The sequence below is a fragment of the Etheostoma cragini genome, chromosome 12 (genome assembly GCF_013103735.1).
Source record: "Etheostoma cragini isolate CJK2018 chromosome 12, CSU_Ecrag_1.0, whole genome shotgun sequence".
NCBI lineage: Eukaryota > Metazoa > Chordata > Actinopteri > Perciformes > Percidae > Etheostoma > Etheostoma cragini.
Genome location: NC_048418.1, coordinates 23612640 through 23629592, shown reverse-complemented (window position 1 = coordinate 23629592; position 16953 = coordinate 23612640). Strand labels below are relative to the sequence as shown.

General features: G+C 40.7%; 3 protein-coding genes across 11 annotated transcripts in view; 2 read left to right on the top strand and 1 right to left on the bottom strand.

Annotated features, from left to right (window-relative positions):
• The first annotated feature begins 3559 nt into the window (after positions 1 to 3559).
• Positions 3560 to 9974, top strand: LOC117954693 (midnolin-like). The gene is made up of 7 exons (XM_034888642.1): positions 3560 to 3997; positions 4096 to 4183; positions 4295 to 4357; positions 5151 to 5624; positions 5812 to 5917; positions 6683 to 6940; positions 9355 to 9974. The coding sequence occupies exons 1-7, from the start codon at positions 3783 to 3785 to the stop codon at positions 9507 to 9509; spliced, it is 1359 nt and encodes a 452-aa protein (XP_034744533.1). The 5' UTR covers positions 3560 to 3782; the 3' UTR covers positions 9510 to 9974.
• Positions 9975 to 11298: 1324 nt separating this feature from the next.
• On the top strand, positions 11299 to 15873 carry cirbpa (cold inducible RNA binding protein a). 9 transcript variants are annotated; one of them, XR_004658879.1, is made up of 8 exons: positions 11299 to 11441; positions 12088 to 12203; positions 12293 to 12399; positions 12569 to 12683; positions 12802 to 12952; positions 13038 to 13096; positions 15466 to 15558; positions 15642 to 15873. XR_004658879.1 is itself a non-coding variant. In XM_034888650.1 (7 exons), the coding sequence occupies exons 2-7, from the start codon at positions 12104 to 12106 to the stop codon at positions 14286 to 14288; spliced, it is 540 nt and encodes a 179-aa protein (XP_034744541.1). In that variant the 5' UTR covers positions 11299 to 11441; positions 12088 to 12103; the 3' UTR covers positions 14289 to 14554. The 9 variants fall into 9 exon arrangements, 6 of the variants coding, with proteins under 6 accessions (XP_034744541.1, XP_034744539.1, XP_034744537.1 ...); XR_004658878.1 differs by having other exon boundaries at positions 12569 to 12692; positions 15642 to 15872; XR_004658877.1 differs by having other exon boundaries at positions 12569 to 12704; positions 15642 to 15872.
• A 357-nt stretch (positions 15874 to 16230) lies between these two features.
• The window catches only part of LOC117954691 (transcriptional repressor p66 alpha-like), a 26502-nt gene continuing 25779 nt past the window's right edge, over positions 16231 to 16953 (bottom strand). Inside the window, exon 12 of the transcript XR_004658875.1 lies at positions 16231 to 16242. The gene's annotated coding sequence lies outside the window, so the exon portion shown is untranslated. The remainder of the gene's footprint in view (positions 16243 to 16953) is intronic.

The following is a 16953-nucleotide window of genomic DNA, read 5'->3' as shown; positions in this document are numbered from 1 at the left end:
AGCTGTTTGACCTTTGCGTACTTACTGACTGGAGTTAACTGGAATAATGGAGCCTACTCAAGCAGTAAGGTGTCTCTCAGAGGACCGAGGAGATGCTTTTGATTCAGCTATGTGACCACACGTCCTCATGCCATGTCAAGTTGAATGGCCTCTTGTGTCTTCTCATGCTACGTGTCTTTTATTAGCACATTCTTGGGACATTTAAAGCTCCTCAGTCTCTTTTCCATTCGCTTAAGAGGGTTTCACTAACTTAATGAGCAGATAACCTCTTAAAACATCTGAAATGGAAACACAGCATGTGGTTTTTAAGGACTTGGGACCTGTTTATCCACTTTAACAGACAAAAAATGTATTGGGTTCAGTCTCTGAGACATAGAAATACATGTATAAATTATGTATTACAGGTGTAATACTCTACACATGCAGTATAGAGCAGTTTTCTCCACTGAATACACAGTATCATCTCAGGATCTAAAAACACGGCAGTACTTTTCAAAGCAATTCAATGACGTGGTATGAATTTCACACAAAACATGATCGATTTTTTTTCTTGTTTTCAGATGTATGTGAATGATCCTGTAATATATGTAGTATATGCATATGGATATATCCAGTGTTGCAGCACTTCAAAGCTTAGCAGTAAGCATGCTACTGGTCATACCAGGCCAAGCAAAAGCCCTGAGGTATTGAATGAATTGGGTGTATTAAAAAAAATGACATAATGTTGCCTAAACCCTCATGTTGTCCTCGGGTCAAATGTGACCCATTTTTAGTTTTTTAATCACAAAAAATGGGCCTTGGAAATAAGCACTGGAAATGTCAACATTAAAAATATCAAATAACATTAAAAAAAAGCACCCTCAACATTGAAAAGGTGACAAAAATGTCAGAAAAAAGTGATGATAATGTTTTGTGGTTAACGGGAAGACAACACAAGGGTTAAGTTATCAGTCGCAAGCAGTTTCTACAACAAGCAAGCCTCCTAAAGATGACACATAATCACAAAGGTGTACAATTTTGGATGCAATGCCACACTTTTAATATTCTTAAGAATTGAATTAAATGTTAAGATTGAGAATTTAATTAGATTTGCTTGGACTAATCCATAAATGGGTAAATAATCAGACTTCTGAGGGGCTCAGTTACATGTTGGTACCTCTCATGGTTTCTGGCTTAACATATGGTCAGCATTGGTCCATGCCTTGTACTTCTAGTACATAGATAAATGAGCTAAAGACAATTCATTTACAGCAATTTGTTTTGATTTTTCATCCCAAATAAGGATATAAAGTAATGCATTGTAAGATCCATCTTTCTCTCTTTGAGACAGCCATGTGATTTGAGTCTATCAATGAGATTCTTGTTGAAATATTCAGAACTGAATTAGTTTGTTTTATCTTTGAAATTCCAGCAACTCTAAGGTGGAACATACCATCTGGGAAATGATGCCAGGAGAGGCCGTGTATGGGAAAGAGGAATGTGGAGAGGTTAAACGCAGTGTGTGTGTGTTTTGGTGTGTGTGTGTGTGTGTGTGTGTCTGTGTGTGTTGCTGGATGGCTGACGTCAGAGCTGCGTCTCTGCATGCTCTGGAGAGCAGGACATCCTGTGGAATTGTTCTCAGCGAGGCCCGAAGAATGCAAAGCAGCAACCTCTCCCTCGTCACTCGTCTGGGCCAAAACGTTGCAACGCTGCCATGGTAACGTTGGGGAGGAATCCGAGTGGAGCAGGCTCGGGGAGGGAGGACAAGATCTCCATCACAATCTCATCGGGACATTGTGTTCATGCACTTAAAAGGAGAGAAGACGAAGAAAAGATCTGTGTGGGATCCCTTTTGAATTTCAGTGAATTTGACGTGTGTGTGTAGGCTATCAATAGCTCTCATGTTTCTGCAGCATTAATTGATAAAAAAAGAAACAAATAGAGATGAAAACAGCAGTATCTATAATAGAAAAGGAGACAATGGCTAGTTGGTGTTTTTACACTTAGGCCTACTGCAGCAAACATGTCTGCATTTAGGAGAGGAGTGAGTGTGGGGGTTGGGTGAGGAGGGGCGGTAGGTGATACGGGGCATGGGGGTGGAGTGACGCAGGCTGCGTAAAGCGGGGGTGTTGTGGGTGTAGCTATTTTTAGCCACTGTGAGGAGACACACATTAGCTGCAATATCCTGCCCTATCCCTGCTTCCTACGTCCCTTTACTCCAAAGCGGTCCTCTGTCTCTGTGAGTCATGTGGCAGGTGCAGCCCAGGGACCCCGCTCCAGACCAGAAGTGGGACACGAATACTAATCAGCCCAGGATGAAAAAGACTGCAGAGGACAAAGGGTGGATGCTGCCACGGGCGGAACAGTGAGATCACACAGCATCCAGTGATGTGCATGTGATGAACTGGTCACGGGTGTTTCCCTGCCTTCAGCCCGTAGCCCAGTGCATGCTGGGAATGGCTTGTGCACCCATGTGTCCTTGAAAAAGCAACAACAACAAAAAGTTGAATTTTTTTGATTCTAGCGGTTGAAATTTAAATCAAATTTGTGATTTTTAAGCTATTGGAATATTACGCAGGCTACTCGCTCGACTTGACTTGTCATTACACGCCTGTGTAGTTAGAATTCACAATATAAAACTACAAGCTCTTCTTCATTGTAAACTGTTATTATATAACTGTACTATTGTAGTTTATATAATAAACTAACAACCTTAAAATCAAGAAGACTTTTTGGCTTTTGAAGCTGATTCACCTATAGAGCCATTTTCTGTATCCCGGATGATAACAGCTCCAGGTGCTTATACTATATTTTTATGATAATCCAGTTCCGGTTTCACATTTTAAATAAGTGGCACTGGATTTGTAGATTGCACAAATACAGATAAGAGGTGGTTGATGTTGTAATGCCCACGGCCTGTTTTTTATCATCATAAGGGAAAGCTAGTGCAATAATAAGTCTATTATGATCATTGGGACGTAAAGCTTGGTTATTGATGGAGACTATGAGTCATTTTAGGACATTTGGGAAATATTGTGACTTCTCAGGGAAGCTTTTAATCAGAAATCATGGTGAATGGTTTATTGTCACAACAAGTACACTCACATGGAATTTGTCTTGGTGAATGGTGCAAACATAAATAAATAAATAAATACATACAAAAACTGTTAAAACAGGCTGAATGGGTTGAGGACAGAATGTGCAAAGAATGCAATGGGGACATGTATATTATAGTCCAGGGTGAAGGATAGTGCAAAGTGTACAGACCGGTGACTAATATGATTAATCTTTTGAAAATATTAAAAACGTTACAAACAGTCTGTCTCTTTTGGTTGAAAAATGAGACATACACCTCGACATGATAATGATGTGTGATGACATTCTGTAGTGTACAACATGTTGTAGTGCTCTGCAGATTGCATCATTTATGAATGGTGAGTACGGCACAAAACAGGGCGGAGCCAAGCGAGAAACGGGCGTTTTCGTTTGGTCATTGCAGGCAGACTGGTCCCGGGACTGCCGCTGATTGGCTGCGTGTCCGAAGGGGCGGAGCTTGCACTGACAGTGTTGGGGTGTTCTACGCTCGGTGGAGTAGTAGCTGGTCGTGCCGCGTCTGTTAAAGCCGGAGAGAGGAAGTGTTACACTCGGTTGGGGTTAAACGGTTCTGTAATGTTATTTCTTTTATGTTAAGTTGCTTTACGCTCTCCACTGAGGAATGAGGAGTAAGACTAAAGAGAAAACATCCCGCGTTAACTCAGTCGAGCTATCCACCGCTTAGCTAGCCTACAGGCTAGCTCGGCTGCATGGAGCGGCAGCGGGGCTTCTGTAGCTTCTCCCCGGGCGAGTCCGCACGCTGCGGGGCTGGGGTCACTACCATGCGTTTGTCCATCACCTCGACCACCGGCAGTCCCGTGGAGCTCACTGTCCCCCGAGGAGAGACAGTGGAGGGACTGAGGACACACATCTCCCACAAACTCCGACTGCAAACAGACAGAATCGCCCTCCTGTACAGAGACAAGTGAGTTGGGCTTCATGGAGAATCCCGTTTCTCCATCACCGCTCGTAGGTATTATTTAGTCAATATGCTAATTAGGCTATATCATGTGCATGTGGCAGGCAGCTGACTGCAGGCAAACTGGTGGACCTGGGTGTAGCAGATGGAAGCAAACTGACCCTGGTCCCTGCCATTGAAGCTGGTTTGGTGGTGAGTAGTGTACAAGTACACCTTGTACTAAGGGAAAACACAATTCCACTCACTTCCATGCACACGTTGAATCCCATCATGTTGATGTCATGTTCTATTTTACTGCCACAGTGCCCCACTGTCAGAGCTGAGAGAACCATGATGGACGTCTTGGAAAGTTTAACAGAAGACCAGGTAGGTTTGATGTCTTTCACTTGGACACTTGTTGAAAGCAAGGGGGGGGGGGGGAGAATTTAAACTATGCAATGGTGTGGGTTTTCCACTTAGACCCATTTTGTGACATAACACACCATCTCACTTCTGTCTTGCCAAAACCTCAGCTTTTATGTTTCCAGCTTTGTAACAATGCATTTTTTTCCTATAATCTTGGCTTTAAATGTAAATAAAGTACATAGTATAAGCATTTTCTAAACCCACAAAGCAAAACATGATCATTCAGTTTTCCTGAAAATGTGTATGTGTAATTATATATGATTCTGCTGTCATGGGAAAAGAAAACTACACAAATTCTTGTATTAATGTTTTAGGGAAACATGCATACATTATTGTATCAAGTTCTTCACAAAGGCAATGCACAAGTCATTTGGTTACTGACAGTCATAAGACACACACACACACACACACACACACACACACACACACGCACACACGCACACACGCACATAGGCCTACATACCGCTGCATGCTTTACTTGACGAGGGAGGTTAAGCAGAGAGCTGTGGCCCAAAGTTAATTTAAAGCCTCTATTGACATTAATACATGACTGTATCCTCTAGTAGTTTTCATACTTACTGACGTGGTATGAAGCAGGAAACACATTGTATCCAATGCATCCATGATGAATTTCTTAAAACACACTGAGTTTATGTGGCTGTACACTACATGTGGTGAACTACACGGTAACCATACGTGTAAGAAAAGCTTATGGATTGTAAATTGAAGTGTGTCTTTTCTGACTATCCTGCAGATCAGTGACTTCCTCTCTGGGCGCTTGCCTCTGACCATTAAACTGGGAATTGGCGCCCACATGATGTATGTGCAGCTCCAACTGTCTGCACAGAACGTGGCGGAGCTACAGCAGCACCGGGACTTAAGAGCTGGGAGCCATCCTGACTGCTCCACCAACACCACAGGGTCCCCCACCTTACCTGCTTCTCAAAGTTCTACTATAGCCCAGGACTCTTCTGACTCTGCATCCTCAATCCAAATGGACACTCGGAGACCCAGGACTTCGCACTCACTCACTACTGCCCCTCCACATCAGTCCTGTCCTCCGGGCTCTACGCTCACGTTTCCTCCTCTTCTTTCAACCCCTTCTTTGCCTTCTGGTTGTCCACATCCCAGCTGTCCGCTACCAGGAGCCACACCGGTCTGTTCACCTGCTCCCACCAGCTCCATTCCAGGACCCCAGAGCCCAGCGCCAGCCTCAACCTTTAAAGAGGTTAGCCAGACATACTGCAAAAGTCAATCCAAATCACAATGCATTGTCATAGTTTCCCCACTACGTGTTATTGGCATGCATTAGTAACATAACCTGCGTAATAAGCCAGTTAAGAGTTTAAAATCTCCAGTTTTCAACAGTCCCTCATAATGGATGATAAAAAGATCTTTTCCTTCTTATTTTACAGAGGAATGCTCCTGCATCATCTACTGCAGAGCCATGCAAGCCGCCAGGAGCGGTCATAGAAAGTTTTGTGAGCCACTCTCCAGGCGTCTTCTCAGGGACTTTCTCTGGTAAGTGTGTGAGCAGCAGCAGAGGCCTGAAGATGACATAATAACACAATTAGAATGTAATCGTTTTTGATAGGATAGTGAGACAGTGCAGTGTTCCAGCAGCCAAAATAGACAATGAGAAAAATATATACATTTAATTAAAAATCCCACTGTATAGAAAAAGGTAAACATAATAAAACCAGACCATAATCTTGATAGTAAAATATAAACTATTAAATATGCATTGTAAAAAGAAATGCCATATTGTCATTAGTACAGCAAGTCTAGTAGAAAAAGTGACATGCTGTACTGCAAAGTGCAGGATTGTCCTTGGATATTAAAAGAGAATAAACGGCAAAGATTGCTTGTTCTTTAAGTGTTAGCAGTTCATTTATGTTTTTTTTTGGGGCTTATTGATTCATCTGCCAATCATTTTTTTGATTATCTAATGAAATATTTAGTTTATAAGAATGGTAAAATGTACATTATAATTTGGCATAGCCAAGGAGATGTATTTTTTTAAATAAATTCTATTCCACCTTGAGTCCATCACCCAAAGATATTCAGTTTATGAAAAGCATGAAATAATTACATCATTAATATTTGAGCAGCTGGAAGCAGTGAACCGATGGGATTTTTGCTTGAAAAATGACTGATTGAAAGCTTTTAAATTAGATCTGATATGTTATCGCTGCATCTCCAATGTCTACAGTGTTTTGTTTTTTTAATCCACTTTCATCCTTCTCTCCCTCTCTCATTTCCCACGCACTCTTCTTATCCCAAAAGGCACTCTGGCCCCTTGCAGTCCGAGCAACGTCAGCCATCCTTCACGCGGCATCGCCATCATTCTCCAGATCCTCAACGATCTCATCAGGGCTGCCTACCACCACCAGGGGGCTCAACCCGCCCCTCCTCATCCTCCTCGTCCTCCTCGTCCTGATGCCAACGCTCCAGCCAGCCCGCTGCTCCCAGCCGAGGAGCACAGCGGAGCAAAAAGCAGAACACCGGCGACCCAGAAGGCCGAGCACCTTGGCAAAACTCCAGGTGAACAAATCTGATTACACACTTGAACACTGGAGGAGTTTCTGAAGATTGCATTGGTTATACGTTCCTTATGCAAACATGTATTTAAAGAGAAAGGACAGGAAAAAAGGGAGTGTATATTTACAAAAAAATAATAGAGGTTGGCTTAAATGACACTTGATGCTGTAATAAAATACATATTTATTCACACACACCACAGGGTGAGGAGGACAGACTATTACTGTCACTATGCCTAAACTCTATGTCTCACTACTTTGCGTGTGCAACGATTTCATTTGAAATGTGTAAGAAATAAAAAACTAAACGATCTAATGAACAGCACATATAACAAACTCTTATGATACAAATTCCCATGAACAATTAAATAAGTATTACATCGAAGTAGGGAGATGTTTTTACTTATCTATATCCTACCCCTTCTCCAAGGCTCCACGATTGGACATCTTAAAACATATTTATGATATAGAATAGAACGCCTTTATTGTCATTGTACAGAAGTGCAGTACGTGTGCAATGAGATTGAAGCAACCCCTTTACAGTGTCAATACGAAATAAAAAATAATGAAAATATAAAGTATAGGTAGTGCAGAAAAGACAAAGAGAGGGAGGGGGGGACCTGGTGCACAGTCCTGACAGCAACTACATACATATATAAAATAGCTTTATATACACATTATGCAAATAGTACAGTACAAAACACAACCATGCCAACTTATGAACAAGCCTAATATCCACCCAGTGTCAGTTATAACAACAAAATAGTAATAATTTTTCATGTTCAATCCTTCCTCATCTTTCTTCCTCTTTAAAAAAATAAATAAAATACAGGTATAGGTAAATAATTCCTTGCTTTATGCATTATTTGTCTTAAATTCTATCAGATCCGTGAACTTCAGAGCCCGCCACTTTAAAACCAATTTAATGTGTTCTTGATATTTAACATTGTTTACTATCCTCATGGCTCTTTTTGTAGTAGTATGCAAATTAATTGTAGGGTGCTTTTGTAGGCGTTAGCCCATACCTCCAAAAACTATTTATATATATATATATATATATATATATATATATATATATATATACATTATTAATCATAACTTGTACCTGAGTCTTTGTTTTGCCATTTCCAACCCGCATAATCTTTTGTCATTTAAATGTAATGATAATTTAATTATTTTTAATGTCAAACCACCGTTTTAATTTCAGTGCCGTCCACAAATAAAACCAATTTCAGAATTTTTGATATTCTGTATATACAGTATCATATATGTACTAAATTTTAGTTCAGTTTCTGGCCTAATACTGACCCCTGTGGGACTCCACAAGTTATATCCAAACATGTTGATTAATGCTCAGCTATCCTTACAAATTGTTACCTGTCTCTTAGATAGCTTCTCACCCAATTCAGCCCAATCTCTCAGATGCCAGAACTTTCAAATTTATTGAGTAATAGATCATGATCAATGGTAGCTTTTTAGATTTATATATACTCCCACTGCATACATTTTTGTCTATACAATTAGTAATTTCTTGTATTAATTAATTTAGCGGCAACAATGTTTTTGTATGTTTTAAACCATATTAACCATCAGACAGCAAATTCTTGCTCCCGATGGAATCCTCCAACTTTTCAATAAAGAGCATTTCCAATATTTTATGGAATTGGGAAAGTAAAGGTACAGGCCTGTAATTTGTGAAGTGTTGTGAACTATTACCAGCTTTATATAAAGGGATAGGTTTTGCAATTTTCATTTTGTTTGTAAAGTTATCATTTCGGAAGTACGATTTGCAAATCTAAGTGAGTGGTTATGCAACACCATCAAGGACATACTTGACAATGGTCATGACAATGTCATTCCAGTCGGTAGACACTTTCATCTTACACTTACTAATTATAAAAATGTCCTTTTCTTTTTCTTTTACTGCTATAAGAAAAACAAAGCTTGGATTTCTCATCAACAGTCACTTCCTGTTGTTTCTGGGTCATTGATTGCTTCTGCCCATCATCATTGTTATTTATTTGTGTGTGTAGGAGTATGAGTATGTGTTTCCATAACTTTGCTTTCTCTTTTGATTTATTCTAAGTTGTTCTGGAGTTTCCTGTAACTTACACCTTTTGGCGTACAATTATGAACTGCATTTCCCATCTGTAGCTTACTTGCATGACAAATCTAGTGTGTGCTCCACATTATTTGATGTGATTATATTCCCATTTCAAATATTTAAACATAATGGACTAGTGAGTCCTGGCTTTATCACTAAATTGTTGCACCGGGACTTTAGTATATAGAACTTTTTTCTCTTTACTCTTCTACCTCGTGTATGATAAAGGAAATTATTGACGACAGAACATATTAAAAAATAACTTCATCGTTGTGTAGCATGTCTAACAAGTTGTTATTCCTCCTGTCTTCTAGGTGAGGAGAGTCAACCCATCTGCTCATCCACACAGGAAGTTCAAACACTGCACTGTAAGCTGGAGCGTCTGCAGTTTTTGATGCATCAGAGGCGTCTTCGCAGGCGGATACGCAGGAACTCGCAAACGTCTCACCCGTATCAGCAGCGTCCCTAGTCTCTTGGACAGAAAAGATCCACTCACTGTGATAGCAATGACAGCTTGGAAGTCGTCACGGAAACCACAGCTGACATCTGAACTTGTGCAACAGGTGAAAGAGCATCAGGGTGAGCTGCTTTGTTGCTATTTTTAAACCATGAGATTGGGAAGAATGTAAGCTTCAAAAGTCCATGGAGTCTTATTCCTGTGGCTGTCACTGCGCTGAGCATGTTATTTTATCTGAGTCTGTCCTTTAGTGACAATGACTCTCATTGTTATGTAGCATATGCCACAACAGGTACAACATACATTTTCATCTTGGTGTTTTGTACAAAGACCTCTTACTGTATGATTGTTTATGTGTTCCGATGCCTTAAATGTACATGTCTTGGATGTAAACTGTATGTTTTGTTCTGTGCAGGGGACGTTCCTCTAAAATGTTTTACTCATGCAATATTAAAGTGTAAACGCAACGAAGGAAAGGAAAAAAAAAATGAATAAATGAAAACATTTGAAAACCTGGAGATTTTTTTGTCAAGTTTTTATTTTCATATATGGAACACCTGACATTGCTGCTCGTGGGCGTCTTTTATTTTAAATTCCTTACACACAGGCATTACAGGAAAGGCAACCATTTACAGAAAGAGCCACATGTGATAGTTGACTGTGAGGTGAAGGATAAACAAGGAAATGCTAACGGCACAGGCCTGCTTTGGATGCACTCACTGGATTTTTTAAGGCTGCAGCAAACAACTCACAGGGCTGTCCCTGCTAAAGAAATTCTTAGTCCACTAACACTCATATGATTTTGTCAACTAGTCTATTAGTTGATCTAATAGACAGATCTGTAAAACGTTTCTCGACAAAGAATCATGGAAAAGCACCACTTTAAACCCTGTATTTACCAAAGATGTGCCTTGACAAAATCAACTAAAGGTATCTAAGTTGACTCGGACCAAAATGACAGATTGGTCAACAAATAGACTACAAGGGGCAACCCTAGAACTCACTGACACTTGTATCTTATCTCAGATTTTGTTAAAATGTTTGTGTAACTGCAAACTTTATGCACTAAGGAGGAGGCCTACAGAAGTGGGAAATCCTGTCCGACCAGGCCAGAACCACGCTGTGAAAGTCGATCTGAATAACAAATAAAAGCGACACTTAAAAGCCTCTGCCAACCACCCTGCAGGATATCGCCACTTGCTGATGAATTGAATGTATCTGATAAGCCAACTTCACACCCGTCTTAACATTCAGAGATCACAACTGCACCCCAGCTGAAACCTCACCCTCTCCACTGACCCCCCACCATGCACTCAGGATCTGTGATCTGCACATCAGGAGACCTATTTATTTTAGCTGTATGTCTTCTCTATATGGGCCTGGAACTGTTCTGTTCAAAGACATTGAGGGCAACTTAAAACCAGCTTATGGAGATATACTTATTAGCTGATTTTCAACAATTGTTTATGTAGCCTATTTTGTTTATGTATTGCTTGGCAAGTCAACCATGAGTGACTGAAGTCTACCACAGAGTTTTTTTTGTTTTTTTTCATCATTTTTATTTATTATCATGTTGACATCAAGGGGCACCAAGTAGCCTACAGACTGACTGCAAAGATGATTCCACTTGGAAAAAAATCCAAGACTGAAGCAGATGGTTCAGATGTGCACAAACATATGCAATACATCACAAAATATTACAAGATAATAACATCTGCCTACCAACGCCTCTAAAGTCAGCCCGATTAATATATCCGTTACAATAGGTGGCCTTGTGTAATATAGTCCATGGTGTATGGAGCCGCCATGTTACTTGGTGGCCACCAATGAAGCAACAGAAGGCGACGTCATCGCGCAGAGGGCTTAAAAGCGGAGCGCTCCTCCTTCTCTCCCGCATTCGACCTGCAGCCCCGTTATCAGCTCCTGGACTCCTGCCAGTTAAAGGTAATTGATATTTACGTTTTTATCTGTTTTCACGGTGGCTTCCGTGTGAATTCTGAATATGTTTTGCATATATTTACATGATTGACATGTTCGCTATGTGCCTGGCTTTAGTCATTTAATACTACGATAAATAAAATGCGAGCATTAGCTAGCTCATTGAACCGTTATCAAACTACCTTGAAACCCGTGGAAATATTTAATACTCAGCGTTTTATTTTTTAATCGGAACAATAACCGTTATGTAACCTAGACAATATGGCATTTAGCCGCATGGGAAGCTAACGTTACTCGCAATTTCGGTCAGCGAAACCTACTGAGGCGCATAAGCTCGGTGCTACAAAATGGCGCCGAAAGGAAAAACTGTAGCTACCCAAAGCAGCAACCTAATCCGCTAACGGGACCACGTTAATAGGCCCGAGGCCTAACGTAAGCTCCATTTTGCGCGTAACAATAGCTGTGCGTTTTAAAGTAAACTGCAAAAAAAATAAAAATGCATTGTTTATCGACGCCAAAAAACGCTTAGTCAAAATATAACTGGTGACCTACTTTTTTTTCTGCATTGGCGGACGGACTTTATCAAGGTATTAATAAAGGACCTGGTTGTCAATGTAAATATTGATCTTGCGCTTTTGTTTTCTAACGGCAGCAAAACTACATTGAAGATGTCGGACGAGGGGAAATTGTTCATCGGAGGACTGAGCTTTGAGACCAATGAGGAGTCTCTAGCCGCGGCCTTTGGCAAATATGGAAACATCGAAAAAGGTAAATACTTAAATATTTGATTATGACTTGATTTGCTTATATAAAGTGTTCTTATAAAATCAATGTGCTGTCTTTGCCCATCCCATTAGTTGATGTCATCAGAGACAAAGAGTCGGGGAAATCTCGCGGTTTTGGCTTTGTGAAATACGACAATTGTGAAGATGCTAAAGATGCACTGGAAGGCATGAACGGCAAGGTAACTCAACCCTGCAGGTTTTCATTTATTCTGAAATTGTAGTCCCAACAAAACAGTTGTCCAAACATCTGGTTATGTATATGCACCTATATACTCATCTGTCTATATTGGGGAGGGGGTTTTCAAGCCACCATGGTTGACATTGAAAAATGATTGTCTTGTGTTGCAGACCCTAGATGGCCGGTCCATTCGTGTGGATGAAGCAGGGAAGGGTGGCCGATCCAGAGGAGGGTTCAGCTCAGGCCCAAGAGGAGGACGGGGTGGATTCGGCGGGCGTGGGAGAGGTGGACGAGGTTACTCCAGAGGTGGACACTAGCTGTCTGCGACTGCATTACGATGCATTTTATTTTCTATGCCATGCTGCTCGCCCTGTTGGTCAATAATACCCTCGTGTTTCATTAGGAGGTGGCGGATACAATGGAGACCGGGGTTACGGTGACAGGAGTTACAGTGACCGAAGCTTCAATAATGAGGGCCGGTTTGGAGGTGGTGGTGGCGGTGGCAGCCAGTACAGGAGTAGTGGAGGTGGATACTCAAGCTACAGAGACAACAGGTAAGAACATGCAGATGAGACTTTGACATTTTCTTGTGCAGAAGTTGATGAAATGCAATAACATTGGCTCTTTGTTTTATTCCAGGGGTCAGGGTGGATACGGTGACCGCTCTGGATCCTACCGCGATCACTACGACAGCTACAGTAAGCATTATTGAGATGACCTTTTGCTGTGTGTGTACTTATGTTGGGGCTGTCCATTTCAAATTTACATCACATTAACCTGCATTTAGACCATTCAAATATTTAACTTGAAAACCAGTATTGCAAACACTTAGTTATATATATATATATATATATATATATATATATACTAACCCATTTTGTGTGATAGGCTGATTTTAAAACACAATCTGTCATTATCAAACTTTATTTGAACCACTTCACAGCCCCAACATATGACGACTTGTATAATGGATGTCCCTCAGTTTTGTACCTGAGCCCAACTTGATGCCTCTCAATGCGGATGCCAAATTTTGCTAGCCCCTTCCCACAGTCCCCGCTCTAAAGAGGCTGGCAAACCTTCTTGAAACGCTTAGCAAATGTTACTTGTTCAGAAATTCTCAGCCGATGGAGCCCCTTAAGCAAAAACTGAGGGATGGTTTATGGACTGTCTAGTGGGTTGAGGGGATGTTGTGAAACTCCAGTGTTCGAACTTTCCGTGTCTTTACCTGTGTGCCCACTTCTTATCCTCAGCTGCACAAGAGTAAACATCTCCCTGATTCAAGATCATCACTTGGCTGGCCGTATTTCAAAGATGCGCTCCTCAAGAAAAATGTCCACGTGTTATTGCTGACCTTAGTTTTGTAGTTCTGTTGTAGTAGCTCAAGCATCTTAAAAATTGTAGCCATGAGTTTTGGTCATTCCATCACAAACAATGTTACAAATTACAGTTCAAGACTCATACCCTGCTTGATTGGGCATCTTAATTCCTCAAAGGTCGTTTGCTGAAAGGCATCTGTGTAATATAATTGGTACTGTCCCATTTTTGGGGACTGAACGGCTCATTACATGGCTTTTTGTTGAAACTACCATTGCTGTAGACTTTGTCCAGCACTAAAGTATTTCCTAATTTAATTCTATTTAAATTTTATTTTATATTGAAATATCCGATGGGATTTTTTTATTTTTATTTCCCCTCTCAATCTCTGTGGCTGACCTACCTCTTGCAGGTTATAAACTGAGTGAGGAAAGAAATCCATTTACCTAAAGACAGACATTTGGGGGATTTTATGCTAAATTCCTTTTACTGTTAAAAAAAGAAAAAAAACCTAGTATAGCTGAGGCTCCTGTGTGTTCAATTTCCCAAAATAGTGAATTCCTTTCAGACAGGTGAACAACACGTCCGACGTGGCTGGCTGTTCATGAAGTTGCGAATTGCAGCATGCTACAGTCTGTCCAAGGTATCTTCTGTGCTCTGCATTTTAAATGTGCTGTAAAATGGACTAATCTTGTTTAAGTGATCGAAAAATGTAACTACGTTTCCCCAAAGTAATATCTTAACCGGGAACAGTTTTGTACTTTATGTTCTTTGTATGATCAACTTTTTTTTTCTTTGTCAGTTGGCTTCATGGAGCCTATTAAACAGACTGTGGAAAATAATCTTGATTCTTTTGCCTTAAACTACCGCATGGGGAATATAGTTGAGCTGTAGCGGTTACTGTGATGCTGCGGGAATAGTAAACTGCTCAAAGCACGGAAATATACATGGATATCTTGGAGGGCGGTTAGAAATTGGCAGATATCCTAAACGTTGCAGGGATGCGTTTTATTTTTTTATAAGATAGGCCACAAGCGTCGGGATCTCCTAGATTTCAAAATTGGATGGTTTTTGGCCTAGTACTTCCTGTACATGTCTAAAATCATTGCTATGCCAAATGTGATGGCCTATGGTAATGCTGAGAAATCAGCTGGTGTCTGGTCATGTTAATGCTTTATTACGTTCAAGAGGTCAGCTACTACAAAAACCTACAAGTCCTTGGAGTTGCGCCTTCGAACAAGTGCTCATCAGAGATGAAAGCTGCTCTCTTGCCTAGGTCATATGTGGAGAAAGTAGGCCAATGCACGTGAGGTAAAAATCTCCTTTTGCTTTGCTCACATCCTTCAAACTCAATTCTCATTGTGTCATGAATACCTTCAAGTTAGCAGTTTTAGTCCTCTGCTTCAGATGTCGCCTACCACATGCCATGGCCTCTTCCCCGATTGAAAGTTCATTGAGAATTGTTTCCATGATGCTCCTGGATTGTGGTGCTCCACCTCCCCGAGTCCACCAAAAAGCATTTGCCTAAGTCATGGGTAGTATTGTGCTCAGTCCACTCTGTTCACTGCACTAGTCCTCAAATTTGCTCCAGTAATGTCTCACAACAGTCCTAATTGACGTCTAAGGTGTCTTGACTGTTTTCAGTTTTCTTTGTCCCCTTACATTAAACGAGTTTCAGACTCCATAGGATTGCATGCATGTTATCGTGATCTGACTTGTGGCAAATGTTGACAAGATTATCTTTTTTCTTTAGATTGAATGGGCTGACTGAGGCTTCAGTGGATCTCAACAGCTGAGTAAAGTATCCGGCTTCAAATGACAGCGATGGATGCACATCTAGTATCGGGTAAATTGTCATCAAGTCATGATTTGTTACTGGTGCAGTCAATGTTTGCCTGGCTAATACAAACATGCGTGTGTGTTTTTCAGGTCTAAGAGGCAGCAGCTGTGAGCAGTGGTTACGGTGGAGGAACCTGCCAGGATCCCGCCAACTAAAAGTTCAAGCAATTTGTGACTATCAAAATGTTAGCTTGTGTGCCACATTTCCACGTATGGCCTGCTATTCAAAGTTCCGGGGGGGGACGAGGCAAGATGGCAGGGCTACTACACCCTAGTCCCTGAACACTTTCAACAATTACTTCTATCTGAATGGAAAGAAATCCCAAGTAATTGGCCTACATTTTAAAATGTAGTACTTTTATGGTCATTTTAATGACTATTCATATCACTTTATTTTGTTTTGCTATTTCAAAAATAAAGTTGACAATCAAACTGTTTTTGCACAGTTTTTATCTTTTACCACTTGGATTACATTAAAGTAGCTTTTAAAGAACTTGACAAATGAGATGTTGGATATAAGGAAGGAGCAATGGGCTATTTTTTGTTTTTCTACGCAGCAGACAATTTGACCTGTCACTAGGTGACCGGCTGATTTCCACGTAGCTTCTTTGGAGGTCTCTGGTATCCTTTATGCTGGCTCAATGGAACACTTGTGGTTATAATGGTGCCATTGTTGGATGTATTATTGGTGCTTTTCTTAAAAGTCAAAACCTCTGCTGTGAGGGGTCAATTTGGGGCGATGCACCCACAACCGTTAAACAAATTAGTGATGGTTTATATTTACATTTCTATCAGTGTCCTGCAATTTCAATATTGCACTACGATAAGACCTGTTGACGCAGTCTACCTGCAAAATTCTGAGCCACAAGCTGCATCGTCATCTAGTGTAAGCATGGCTGAAAGCAAAATGAAGGAGCTGATCAAAGACTGGTTCAACATCTTGTACTTTGATCAGATTTAAGCCGCTACAGTGGACCTGTTGAGCCTTAAGCGGAGCTTTTCATCAGCCTGACATTTCAATATGACAATTGGATTCTTAGCAGCCGGTGTTTGCAGACGTCATACTTTCCCGCAGAACAAATTTGCCTTCACTTGAATGGACTTATACCAAGTTGACTGCCAACAATACTTTAACCTTTTTCCTTTAAGTCTCTGCAGCTAGTGCACTTGAATTTTATTTATCTGCAACATGTACTAAGTTTGACAAATATTCTCAAAACTACATTGTATTTCTTTAAAACATCTAGCAGTTTGGCTTTCCTTAGGGTCTATGGAACCTGTTCTGAAATGATTCTATTATATTTTGTATATAATACTATGTATGCAATGTACAGTGGGTACGGAAAGTATTCAGACCCCTTTAAATTTTTCACTCTTTGTTTCATTGCAGCCATTTTCCAAA